The sequence below is a fragment of the Leptosomus discolor genome, chromosome 22 (genome assembly GCF_034619465.1).
Source record: "Leptosomus discolor isolate bLepDis1 chromosome 22, bLepDis1.hap2, whole genome shotgun sequence".
Taxonomy (NCBI): Eukaryota; Metazoa; Chordata; class Aves; order Leptosomiformes; family Leptosomidae; genus Leptosomus; species Leptosomus discolor.
The window spans coordinates 7,768,661-7,781,923 of record NC_141412.1 but is presented as its reverse complement, the minus strand read 5'-3'; the positions used below and the strand labels follow the sequence as shown (position 1 = coordinate 7,781,923).

The 13,263-nt window shown below is 54.9% G+C and overlaps 1 protein-coding gene across 1 annotated transcript; it reads left to right on the top strand.

Moving 5' to 3' along the window:
• Positions 1 to 4,512: 4,512 nt before the first annotated feature.
• On the top strand, positions 4,513 to 6,800 carry TMEM218 (transmembrane protein 218). Its single transcript, XM_086476939.1, has 3 exons — positions 4,513 to 4,622; positions 4,776 to 4,878; positions 6,666 to 6,800. Exons 1-3 carry the CDS (start codon positions 4,513 to 4,515, stop codon positions 6,798 to 6,800), a joined length of 348 nt encoding a protein of 115 aa, XP_086333065.1.
• Positions 6,801 to 13,263: the final 6,463 nt, after the last annotated feature.

The following is a 13,263-nucleotide window of genomic DNA, read 5'->3' as shown; positions in this document are numbered from 1 at the left end:
TTTCCGCCATCAGCAAGAGAAAGATAATCCGAAGTGGGTTCCTGCGAGAGAGAGCTGTATCCCCACCGGAGCCATTACAAACCCTCTCCTATTATTTTAACTTTCCTTTCTTAGGGATTTCTCTTCGGAAAAGGGCAACTTGGCGCTTCTCGGCCGCACGCGTCCTCCAAGAAGTCGGGGAGAACTATTTAACCTCCTGTATTTCCATCGCAGAAAGTGGACCGGGGCAGGGGGGGGATTTAAATAGCTCATGTTTACCGCCACCACCCTCCCTGAGGTATTTTTAGAGGGGTAATCAGATCCTCTCAACGCCTTCGCTTTGCTTTCTCGGGCTCCGCATCCTCCGACCCCATCCCAGCACCTGTCCCAGCTTGTATCCGCGCCAAGCGGAACGGGATGGGGTTTTCTCATCGCATTATTTGGGTCGTTCCTGGTGCACCCGGGGGCTTTACAGAAGGAGGACGGAGGGATTCGGGCTGGAAAATCACCTCCAGGGCGTAAAATCTCTGGCTGACGAAGAAGACATGGAAATGACGGGCACGGAGGGCGAGCGGCACATGGGGATCCAGCTGCGCCCACATTTACCCACCTCTTAAATCAGTTAAGTTTGGAACATCCTCAATAAAAAATCAATTAAAATCAATTACATAAATTCTAAAAATCAATTACATAAATTCTAAAAATCAATTAAGCAGATTTTTGCAATGGGTTGAATAAATTTAAAAATTAAGTAAGTCAACTAAACCCTGAATATCCTAAATAATCTCCAAAATATGCCCAAAACACCCCCTAAAATAGAAATAGCATCTTTCCAGGCTGGAGAGAATCTCGGGGCCCTGCGAGCATCCCACTCCTGCGCTGCTTCGCAGCAAACCTCTGTAAGCAAATCTATGCAAATGAGGGGGGTTGGTGGTTCCTATCGCACCTTGCAAGGGGAAACGACGGGTTTGTACCAACCCCGCAAGAGCTCAGCTGTCCCCAGCGGCCACCCCCAGGCTCCCAACCCACGAGAAGCCACCCCAAAAAAGGGGGTCCCCAGCCAGGTCGCCACCATCTAACGGCATCCCCATCCCGAGGCTTAAATACCTTTACAAGAGAGTAATTTAACGCCATCCCCAGCTTAAGCTCCATATCTACCGGGCGTGAAATTAGTTCCAGCAAGCTGCAAATTTGCTGCTAATAAAAATATTTAGCAATTCGCTAGTCTTTAAATCAGGAGCGGAATATTTTCGCGCTCGCATCAGCGCCTGTTTCTTTTGAATTCTAATATTGGAGCAAGTTTTACGGCTGCGCGAAGAGTTTTAAATCAATTCCCCCAGGGTTTCCAACTCCGCCGCCGAGAGTTTGATCTTAGACCCCGTTGGTCATTTTGGCCGCTGGGATGAGCCAGGCGTGGTGGATTTGTAGCTTTTAACCCCAGAAAAGGCCCATCTCGACCCAAACCTGCCCTGTTCCTGGCAGCTGCTCCTCAAGCGGCGTCTTACAAAAGAGCTTTGATCCACGTGAGCCTGCCTTGCAGCCCTTGAAGGAAGGTGACCTCTCGGTCCTCCTGGGCCAAGCGTTTAATTAGCCTCGGTGCTAATTGCAGCTCTCTGCCAAGCCCATCTCGTCCGATTCCAACATCAGGATCTTTTTCATGCCTTTGCCAAGAAACTCCGCGATCCCCTCACCTTTTTTTTTGGGGGAAAACACACCCACTGTGATGAAGCATCCTTCAAATTGTTCCACAGCAGGTCCATCGGAGACCACCTGGATTATTTGTGTCCAAATAAACCCTTTGCTTTGGGTTTTGCTGGGCCATGAGCACCCAACAGCACTCAGATGACTTCACTTCTCCTTATTTAATGCATGGTATCGCTTCAGAGCCTTGCCAGTAAAGGCTTTATGGTACCTAGATCGCTGATATCAAATATATTGGACCTGGAATTAACCGTTACCACATCGTTTGTCATCAGTTTGGTGTGTCCTGCCCCCAACACAAGGGTTTGGATGCAAACACCACGCGGTGTATGTCAAAAGTCTTGGAGAAACTTGTTTCCACGATACCAGCAGGCATCTCCATATCAAAAAAAACACCACAAAAATCAAGTTTCTCCCAGAGCCGTGCAATCGCAGCAAATGACCCAAAAATCCTCAGTTTCTGCTGGCTTCCTACATTTTTAAATCACGTTGCCTTTTTCCCCCCCTTTCTATTTTTTTTTTTCTTTTACAGGTGCAATGCAACTCTGACACAAGCAGCAAGTGATACCAAATACTAGTGGGTAAAAGCTGGGGGAAAAAGCTAATTTTAGGACAGCAATCAGTTATTCTTTGGCCATAAAATCTAATCTTTACGTTCAACTGTCCAGCTGCCCGAGCGGTCCCGTAAGGCAAATCCCTGCTGAGGCATTTCTGATACCTGGGAGGGGGGGGGAGGCTGAGATAAAGAAGAGGGTGTTTCAGATGATGTGCTTCATTGGAGATGGACTGAAGAAATTTCTAAGGAAAGTTGTGCTTGGAAATATCACACCAATGAGGCTGGTTGTCCCAGTTCCTCAGCTGTGGATTCCCTTTGCCTCCGTTGTGCTCAAAGAAACCCATAGCCCTGCAGCGATACCATTTGTGCTGTAGAAACAAATATTCTAGGGATATTTCGGAGTGCGTTGGGCATCATTTTGACTCCAAATCTTAGTGCTTGAGTTACCACCAGCCCAGCTGTGCTGGATACCACAGATGGGATTCAAACCGACGAGCAGCACGGCTGAAATCTGGCTGCTGGGTGCGGTTGATGGGGCACACATCAGGACAAATACCCGGGACGCGGTGGCGTCCAGCATTGGGTTCAAGAGCTGGATGATTCAAGGTCTCTGCTGCAACCTCTTGAACTTGCTTAACGTTGTTGCCAACACCACAAGATTACCAGGCAGGATCAAGAGGTGATGAAGGAGTTAATAAACAGTGAAAAAGACCCAGATGATACAGAAATGGGTTAAAGATGTCGTTGTAAAATCTGCGGCTAAAATAGAAGGGAAAATTCAGTAAAGGAAAAGCCACGTTGGCTGATGGACCAAAATGATCACTTTTAGATGGAAAGCCAAAGGATGGAAGAAGAACAGCAGAAGGAGAAGGGTGCCTTCCAAGAACAGGGCTATGAAGAAGAAATTTGGGGTTTTCCACTCTACTGGGGTCCAAAATTGCAAAGAAACAGGAAAATGGAGAAAAGCAAAGGGAGATTCTCAAAAAGCGGGAGCGAATTTCTCATTTCTGCTTGCCAACAGGAGCGGAAAGCGTGGGGAATAACGGGAGGGTCGGGAGGAGGATGGCAAGGACGGACATCGCCGATGTGGGGTTTGCAGAGGGAAAAAAAAAAAAACAACCCCTCTCAGGTGGGATTAGCGGCACGAGACGGTGCGGGAAGGCGTTTGCTATCAAACCTGCGCTTTTAATGTGTTGGCAGCCGGTTGCTGCTCGATGCCAAGGAAAGGCAGGTGTCGGAGACAGTTTGTGCTCCGCTTGCCGACCCGGTGGGTGTCACGCTGGCGACTTTGATTTCATCGCAGGAAAAGGCAGGTCGGTGCCGCGCGGCCTCATTAATCGCCGGTTTATTCCTCCCATCGAAAGGCGCGACAGAAAGGAGCCAGCGGTTACGTGACGTTTTATGCAGGCAAAGTATCATCAGGCTTCAACTAGTTGAGAGGAAAATCTGAATATATCAGTGTATTTCTTTTTTTTTTCATGCTAACTGGCAGGCAAGCCCTGAGTACCAGCATAAAGTCACCCACGGAACTACGCACAGACACGACGAGGAAGAACCAGGATCTAAAAACAGGCAGAGAAAAATGGGCTTAAAATGAAAATCGCTCATGTCTTGGTATTAAAAGATGCTCAATGCACCGATAAACCCCCTTGACTTGTCTCAGAGGCCCTTGACCCCCGGCGTGGCTGTGTCAAACCCTGCCCTATCCACCCGTGTGGGTATTAACCAAATCCACCCGGTTTCGGCTCAGAATGTTTTGAGGGTGCAGGGAGTTAAATTCTAGGTTTTGGGGGTTCAGACCTTGCTCAAACCGAGATGCTCCCTGCAGGGGGGTGGGCAGGAGCTGGCTGGTCGCTAGGGCCGGTGGCACAACTTGTGCACCGGGGAACGCGGGGTTAATTAATTAACGGATCCGCCAGCAACGGGAGCAGGGCGGGGAGGGAATTCCTGTTCCACCGGGAAAACCTCCAGGGAGCGGGGTGGGAGCCCCGGCAGCGGCTGGAGGAGGGTCCCGTGAGCTCCCTGCCGCCGGGAGAACCGGGGCTGTGCCCGGGAGAGCCGCGATCGCAATCGCGATCGCACCCGGGACGGCCGCGCCCGGAACGCAGCGGCGCGCCCCCGCCTCTGGCGGCGCGGGAAAAGCCGCCGCGGTTCCGCCCTCGACGCCCCTCCCCGCAGCCAATGGGAAGCGGCGGGCGAGCGGCGGGCGGCGCTGATTGGCTGAGGCGGGGCGGCGCGGCGCGGTTGCTAAGGGGAAGGGGGAGCGGCGGAGCGGCATGGCGGGCGCGGCGCTGGGCCTGGGGCCGGGCGTGCTGGTGCTGCAGGCGCTGTGGGGCCTGGCGCTGCTGCTCTGCCTGGTGCTCTCCCGCACGGCCGGGCGGCCCCGGTAAGCTGCGGGGTGAGGGGAGGGGGAAGGGGGACGGGGAGGGATCGGTCCGCCCCCGGTGCTGTGCCCGGTCCGCCCCCGGTGCTGTGCCCGGTCCGCCCCCGGTGCTGTGCCGGGTCCGCCCCCGGTGCTGAGCCCGGTCCGCCCCCGCAGGTTCGCCGTCCTGCTGGTAACGGGGGGAGCCGCCGTCCTCAGCGCCGCGCTGCTGCTCTTCCCCCGGGAGGACGAGAGCCCGGTGGCAGCCGCCGCCGATGAGGTGAGCCCGAGCGGGCCCGGGGGTGGCGGGAACGTTACCTCAGGGATGGCCCCAACTGCCGCCCCGAGGCCCCGGGAATGGGCCTCGCCACCCGGGACCCGTCCCCACGGGCGCCCCGGGAGGGCGGGGCCGGGGCTCCCCCCCCGGGCCGGGCCCCCACGGGGGCCCTGAGGCCCCGGGGATGGGCCTTTTCTTCAGAGAGGGGTCCCCAGAACCACCCTGAGGCCCCGGGGATGGGGCTCTCCCTCAGGGCCGGCCCCGGCAGCAGCCCCGAGGCCCTGGGGATGGCCCTGCGCTGCCTTTTCACTCTCCTGCGGCTCCTTCTCTGGTGCAGGCTCATTCCCTGGGGCAAGCTGTGTCGCTCACGGCACAGAGATCAATTTATTTCTTGAGGAAAATCCCTTCTTTACGTGCCTTTACACATGGGGGTTCGCTCCCGTTCTCCCACCCCCAGGCCCAAGGGGCTCCGAACAGGAATCCCACTCGTACTTTTCTCCCTCCCACCTCAGCCCTGAGCTCCAGCAGCTTCTGCTCCCCCCTCTGCCACCCCCTTTCACAGCCTAGTCCACGGCTTTCCTTGCTCCTGCCCGCCTCCATCTTTCAACCCACCGCTGGCAGCCACGTGGCACGTAGTTTTGATAATTTTCCCTCCAATTCTGCAGCCTGTCGCTTTCCCCTGGCTCGGTTTTTTATTTTAAAGCCCACTAACTGCTTTTCAGCTCTCTTGTAGGTTGCTACCGTGCTCAAGCATCTATGTTTTTAGACAGCCCCTTGCCTGTGTGATCAGGCACAGGATCTCCCCCAGTTTTGGGTTGTGACTGCTGCCTGAGCTGCCATCTTGGGCTTTCCCAGCGCTCTTTGGGCTTTGAACACACGAAGTTTTGTGGCATTTGAGGTGCCGTTTCCTCTGTTCTATTATTAATGCACATTAATTGTTGCTCTCCTAGATCCCAATCTGTGTAAATCCCTACTAAAGATCCTCGTAAGTTGTTTTTTTTTTTCTTTTTTTTTCCACCTTGCGTGGGACCCGCTCGTGGAAGCGAGATGAAGGGCAGCCGAGCGCGTGTTCGTGCCCTGGAGGCCAACAGAATTGGAAAGCTTTATTCTTTATTTTATTTTTTTTTTTTTTTGGATCTTCAATTGGACTGGACCTGCCCTGCCTATCAATAATACATGACCTGAGCTTTCTGCGCCGAAACTCTGCTAATTGGCTAATTAAAAAGTGAAACGGGCAGAAGGAGCCAACGCTTCGCTCACCAGAGACTCCTCCTGCAGCAACACCAAGGCTGAGCGTGTGCTAATGCACTTTCTAACAACGGAGCCGGGGGTGAGCGGAGCTGTGGGGCAGCCTCGGGAGCGGCGGGGATGATTTCATAACCAGCCTTCTCGCTCGCGTCGCGGCTTGCCTTGCTGCTGCATCTGCCTTCTTTAAATCTTTCTCTTTTCGCCCTCCCCACCGCCCCGTTTCTCTTCTAAAAGGGAGGAATTCTGCGAGGTTTGTGGCTGGGGAGAGCTGCTGCAGGTTTTGACTCCTTTCCTTCACGTTGGCTTTCCCCTGAGCGGCTTTTTTCAGAGGAAAGGGATTCTTCTCTCAATCCGTTGTCTCACGCCCTGCTTCCCACGGAGGACACCCATGAAAAGGGAGGGGTGAAATCGGGGAGGGCGAACCCCAAAGGTTTTCCTCTTGGGTGATGTTTTTCTGGCTCTTTTTCCAGGCTCCTGCAGATGTAAATGTGCTGTGGTCTTATTTTTGTGGTTTTTTTTTTTATTTTCCCCACTCTCTGCAGATCGTGGACACCTTCTTTATCGGCCGTTTCGTCCTCCTGGCCGTGATGAGCCTGGTTGTACTGGGGTGCCTCTTCCTGCTCCTGATTTATCACCTCATGGAGCCGGTGTACGCCAAACCGCTCCGCAGCAGCTAGCGGCAGCCGGAGGCGGCGAGCCCCGCGAAGAGGAAATCCCAATTTCACGGCAATAAACCCGGGAAGGGAGACCAAGAGGCTGTTGGCGTCGGTTTTTCCGAGCTCCCAAAGAGCCAGCGAAAGAAGTGAAGTGTCTCGCTTGCGCCCAGCGCCGCGTCTTTCATCTTGAAAAGCAAAGTTTGGACTGAGCACAAGCGTCTCTGCCTCTCCTGGGAGGTGTGTTCAACCCTCTGCGGGCTCTGAAGGTGTTTTAACCTCTCTCTTCTTTTCTCTTTTGCAGGACACTTGAAATCCATGCACTTTGTACTGCACTTGATTCAATGAATTGAACTGAATCGAGATGGTTTATCGTTATCCACAAGAGATGGTTCGTTACTGTTCCTTTTTCACTGTAGTTTAATAAAACTCTGAGAAAGCCCGGACTCAGTCTTCATTTATTCTCCACTAACGTCACGTTTCGCTGCCAGCATCTCTGTAAACCACCTTTTCCTGTGGGTTTTTTGGGTTTCTTTGGAAATTCAGCGTGTGGTTGTGGATTGTTGGGCACGAGCCCTTTGGAAACCCTGAGGGATTCGGAGTGGGGAGTGCAAAATAAGGCGCAACTTAGAATCTCCCCTCCTCAAGGACGCAGAGGAAAGCCAGGTCGTGCCTCCCTGCGCTGAACAATCCTGCCAGCCCACGAAATAACCTGTTTTGCGGGGGGGGAAACCCCACTTTTTGTGCATTTTGGCAGCAGCGACGGGGGTCAAATCGCAGTTATCTCCGTTTTTTTTCATGGAAACCAGGGTGAGCAGCCCCCGAGCTGGCAGCTACCTCTGCCTCCTGCCCGTGCTGCAAATCAACCCGTCGACAGCAGCGGCTCGCGCAGGCTGGGTGCCCGTGCTTACCCAGCAATCGGTACCGCTTCCCTCGGCCACGAGGGTTTCTTTTTCTCCCGTGAAATCTCACGAGGCTTTTAAATCACTTGCAGGAGGAAAGCGGTTTGGTGGAGTAAGAGTTGGTCCGAAAACCAGCATTGCCTCAACCTTGTCATCAGGAATGCGGACTCTGGAAGTGAGGTTAACACCTTGCAGCGGCCTGCCTGAGAGGCACTTGCTGATCCTGAATGCCGGGCTCGTGAGGTCATTGTGCCCTGGACAGGGCAAGGAGCTGAGCAACTTGTTCCTCTGGCAGAAAACAGCAAAAGGATGGAGGTGCTGCTGTCTGCTCCTCCCTTCTAGAAACCTGGTGAGGGGAGAGAACAGCTGAAGGAGGGAGCCTTGCGGAGGCCAGAGGGCTCTGTTTTGGCTAAGGAGTGCTGTGCCGTTCCCCGGTGCCAGGGATGAGCCTGAGAACCGTTATCAAGAAGGATCAACCAGCATCGATGGAGCCAAGAAGAGGCAGAGATGCAGAGGAGGAGCAAGGGGTGCTACTGGGCATAAAAAGGGGCTCCTCAGCACCCCAACTTTGGAAGCTTCTGCCACCAAGCGTCACGACGATTGGTAGGACCGGCCAGACGCTGCCTGGACCTGGGACCATCGGGACGCCTTGGACCCGCGGTGGCAGCTATCGATCTCTGTCCTCTTGTCACTTTACTTTCCCCTTTCCTTTCACCCTCTTTACCACTTTACAGGCAAACAATAAAGTTTCACTGATGGTAGCAAACCCCTTTGGTGTGGTCACCTTAATTTTGCCCTTCGAGATCGCAGCGAAAGAAGCATCACAAGTCCACGGAGTGGACCATGACAGGTGGGACGGAGCGTCGTGTGACCGTTTCGGAGCTGGGAAGGAGCCTTTGCCGTCCCTGCTGCGTGGGGGAGAGGTTCCCCCCCAGGTGAGTGATGTTAGGGCTCACGTTGGCCAGCCCCAGAGGGATGGAGCTGCTCGGCCAGTTCACGGTTGAGCAGGCAGCGGGTATTGCTGTGAGGCTGCCGCCGCAGCCCTGAGCCGAAAACCTGAGGGCAAGAAATTCTGAGATTTTTATTTTTTCCCTCCTTTTTAGAGATTTTATTTTGAACGGAAGACGGTGAGCAGTAAATAAAAGAACCGGCCAGCTCCTTCCAGCCCTGTCCTGCCAGCTGTCAGTCACAAAATATCGCTAGCAGGGCATGAAAGATTAATAAGGCAGAGCTAGTGGTCTCGGGGACGATGCTTCCCCTGCAGAAAATGCCCCAGCACCCAGGAGCCCTAACTCAGGCAGCTAAAAATGTGTAAGTACATCTTAAAAAAAGAAAAGAAAAAAAAAAAAAAAAGGCATATCTGCTTTCTGAGCCGCATAAACGCTCCATCCCTTCCTATCCCGAAGCCTATGTCCAAGGGAGTCGAACTATCGTGTTAAGGAACATGCCGAGCATTTATGCAACACAAGCGCGTCGGGTCTCTGGGTGATTTTGAAGTTACGCCTGAAACAAAATTCATATTTAATTCATCATCTTAATAACATTTATGAACACGAAGCTCGTCTCACCGCTCGCTCTGGCTCCGCGCCTGCTGTGCCTCTATTCCCCGCGCCGGTGCGAAAGTGCCGGGGCCACGGCAGCGAACTGGGCCAGCCGGGGATGGCGGCGTTTTGCCAGGCTTCCAGTCTGACGAGTGGGGAAACGGTGGCAAAAGCAGACGGGGCACGAAAAAAAAAAACAACCCTAAAAGCAGAAATGCGAAATTTTTCCCAGTTTTGTGCCATAAATAAACCAGAGATATTTGTTTTCTTCCATCCCCTTAATCCATTTGTGGCTAAAATCAGCCAAAAGGCTCGTTGCGTGGGAGGGGTGTTTTGGGGAGAGGGGAAAGCCGCGCTGCCGGAGGGACGCGGTGGCTCCTGCACGAGGCGGCCATTTCAGCGCTTTCCCCAAAATCCCATTAATTAGGGATAGAACTCCATGTGCTCTCACCACCCCCCAAGACATTTCAAGCTCTAGCCTCATCCTTCGCTACCCTTGGCAGCGGGGAACGACCGGCTGGAGGAACTCAACCCCAGGCTCTCTCCGTGTATTTATTTATTCTGGGCAATTCTGCTCCTCCCCACGCAGGGGCTTTCCAGACGGTTCCTGTTTATTTTTGGGAAAGGAAAGACCGCATCAAGGAATTGGTATGAGCTGGAGCTGCTTCCCAAGCGGCCCCAAATAGTGATTTCTCTTTTTTTTTGCTGCTGCCCCCCACCCAAACCTTCAGCTTCTGGAGGAGAACCTCTCTCTAGCACCCGGATAATTTGTTCTTTTTTTGCAATGGATGTGTAGCAGGAGGGCAGATTTGGCTTAAATCCCAACCTTTCAGTCGCTGACAAAGCTTTTGGGAGCTTGGAAGAGTCCTGCTGCGGCCCAGCTTTCTCCCAAAACTGTGAGCAAACGATCCCAGCAGGGTGGGAGCGCCGGGTGCTCCGTATCGCCAGGAGCCAGCCCCGCGCGGACGAAAAAAATCGGGCTAAATCCCAGCGAGAGAAACCTGCCGTGCCAAAAAGGGGCATTGGCGCGAGGTACCGCGTGCACCAGGAGGAGGGCGGCCAAACTGCTTTCGGGTCGGGTGGGAAAACAGCCTTTTTTGCTGCTAAATTCCCCGCCTGGCTCATTAGGAACGAGCAGAGAGCCAGGATGCCGGTCCCCAGCTCGCCACGGGCTCCCGCAACGCGAGGGCGGCTGCTCCCTCCTGCCCCATGAGCGGGGACGGAGGGGAGAGCGAGTGTCTGCAGGAGAAACTCCTCTCCTTGATTTAAGGTCCTTGAATGACGGCAATTCCTCACGCCTCGTGCTGCGCTCTGCCGGCACTTAATTACCCTCCCTGGTAAAAGCTGGCCTCTTATTTCCACCTTGACTTTGCTGACTTCAGCTTCCCCGCTGTTGAATCTCGCTTTGCCTTTGGCTGCTAATTAAAAAGCCCTTCAGCGTTTGCTGGCTGCATCGGTAATCACGGCCCGTGCCCCAGCCACCTCTTCACCTTCACAGCGGACCCACGGCGCGTTCCTCCACCGTACGGGCAACCCGACCCCTTCCCCAGCCGCCTCCCGGCAAAGCTCGGCCAAAACGGTGTCGCTGCCGCGGTGTCGCCTGTAGAAAAACCCTGCGTTGAGCCCGTTTGAGGCGCGATATTTTTTTATTGTTCCCCCCCCCATCCGCAGGACGGCGGCGGACGCGTGGTCGTGCTCTCCCGGCTCGCCGCGACGCCGTGGCAGGGGGGAAAAGCGGCGGCCCCTTCTCTGGGGGAGACGAGGTGAGTTGCAGACTTCTCCCGGAGGAGCTCGGCTGGATTTAAACAGTCCTTTGGCTGAGGCGAACCCAGGGGATCCCCCGCTGCCTTCCCGCCCACCCCTCGGTCTCGCCGAGATTGGGTTTTCTTTGGCATTTGGCTCCTTAAAGGGTGGGGGTTTTTTAAGTTTAAAACTGCCATGGGCCGTCTGCCCTTTCTCTTCGCTCCCCGCGGCGCAGCCAAGGCTGCTCAGACTTTCCAAACACGAGAGGGACACGGCACAGGCCTAAATTTGTCCTGGAAAAACTATGAGCAGCTGAAAGAACAGGCGGGGGGGGGAAAAAAAGGAAGAAAAGGGAGGAAAAAACCCAAACCAAACCAACTTGCTTTTGCAATAAGCACGTGTCGGGGCTGGTGGGTTTTTTTTGGCTTGAAAATGTATTTCAAGCCCCCTCATCCTCCCCTGCAAGGTGGAGGGCGGTGAAACAAAGCGAAAGCTCGGTCACACGTGCACCAAAATAACCGTTCTCAGCCCATCTCTGCTGGCGTCGGTGATCCGTGCGCTGCCGGAGGCCACATTTGCCAGGAGCCCCGCGGTGTAGCCCTTCGTCTCTGCTGAGGCCAGACCCAGCCGGGACGCTTCTCCCTGGGGGTTTGCCCCTGGTGGGGGGTGATTTCCTTGGGAAAAAGGGGCAGTTTGGGGATTTTGCTTTTCTCTGCCCGCCTCAACATTTCTCCCCCAGGGATCTGCAGTGAGTTTTCAAGCCCCAGTTAGTGTGGAGGGACCAAAGGCCGTCACCATCCAGCCCCCTCGAACGCAGAGCTACCACTCTCCGAGTGGCCTGTCGCCGCCCGGTGCCGCTCCGTCACCTTGCAGGGGGAGCTGATCCAACTGGCCAGCAGGTTTTTTTTCCCTTTTTTCTTTTTCTGATGAAATCAGCACTTAATAAAATCACATCAGGCCCAGATGTTTTCTCCTCGGGTTAAGATCCAAGGAGGTGAAGTCAATTAGAGTTCAGATTTAATACCGGGCGTAAACGCAGCCCCTGGCACCCGCTCTCCTGCTCTCCCCTGGTTTAACCTCCCCGGGGGTTCCCAGGCGCCTGTCGCACGGCTCCTCCTAATTAAGAGGCGTCTAACGAAGGCCATCAGCCCGCTGTGCTGGTCTGAGAGTGGCCACGGTGTGTTTGCTGTGGCTTAGGGGATGATGTGTGGCTACAGGTCCCTCTTTTGGGGCTAAACGGTATGAACTAGGAATAGTAATAATCAGGAAAAATGCTGTTCTGTTGGGATTTTTTTTCAGTGGGATGAGACAAGGTGTAAACCCAGCTTAATTTGGGCTCGATGAAAGGCCCAGGGACACCCTTTACCAGCACTTTGTCGGTGAGGCAGCGCCTGAAGTGCTTTGGCGCAGTCCTCCTGGTCCGATATCCTGCAATACCGAGCGCCGGGATGGGGCAGGCTCGCAAACGAGAGGCCGCACGTGGCGAAAAGCAAGGAGGAAGGTGCGATCCCTGCCCCCAAGTTCATGCAGACCTGGCCGAGCCCCATCCACGAAAGGGCACGGAGCGGCAACACGGGTTTCGCACGTTTTTTATTAATAAAATGGCTGACGGCGAAGAATCGGCCCAGAAAACCGGTCAGCCGGGGCCCTCGGACGGCTCCTCGCCGCTGCCTCCCTCCGAAGCGAACCCACTGTAGCTCTACGAGCCCACAGGGGCCGTGGCTGAGGCCGGGCCTCGGCTCTGCCGAGACGGACACGCTCCCGGCGTGCCCCAGCCTCTCTCCTCCCTCCGGGCCTCTTGGCTGGGGGGGGACACACGTCAAAACTCCTTAAACCTGCGGGGAGAGAAGCGAGCGGCTGAGCGGGGCGGGAGGCCGTGCGGCAGGCGTTGGGATCGATGGCGGGTGCTGCTGGAGAGATGGAAAATGGCTCTGCCGGGAAACCCCAGCCCCGTCTGCACCGTAAACCCGGAGGAGAAGCAGGCGCGAGGAGGAGATCCAGCCACCGTTTTGCCTCTGGCCAAAGCTGAAAGTCCGCCAAAAGAAAAAACCCCCAAACCCCAGCATTTGCACACTCCTCTCTGCAAACAACACGCTCCCCAAAGCCCTCTAAAGTGTTGCAGTATCGCCACCACCTGAGCCAGCCGCTTCCCCCGGCACAAAACTGCCGGATTTTGGTGCAAACAGGGATGGTCCTCGCCCCAGCCAGCCCCGGCACAAGAGAGCGGGGATGAACAACCCTCCACCGGCGGCCGGAGAAGGAGATTTGGGCCGCACTTACCGCAGCGCGAGGCCCACGCTA

Bases quoted from the DNA above. Each gene is read 5' to 3' on its own strand.
- TMEM218 (XM_086476939.1), top strand. From the start codon at position 4,513: ATGGCGGGCGCGGCGCTGGGCCTGGGGCCGGGCGTGCTGGTGCTGCAG. The intron at 4,623-4,775 runs GTAAGCTGCGGG...CCGCCCCCGCAG, and splicing joins CGCACGGCCGGGCGGCCCCG to GTTCGCCGTCCTGCTGGTAA. The intron at 4,879-6,665 runs GTGAGCCCGAGC...CACTCTCTGCAG, and splicing joins TGGCAGCCGCCGCCGATGAG to ATCGTGGACACCTTCTTTAT.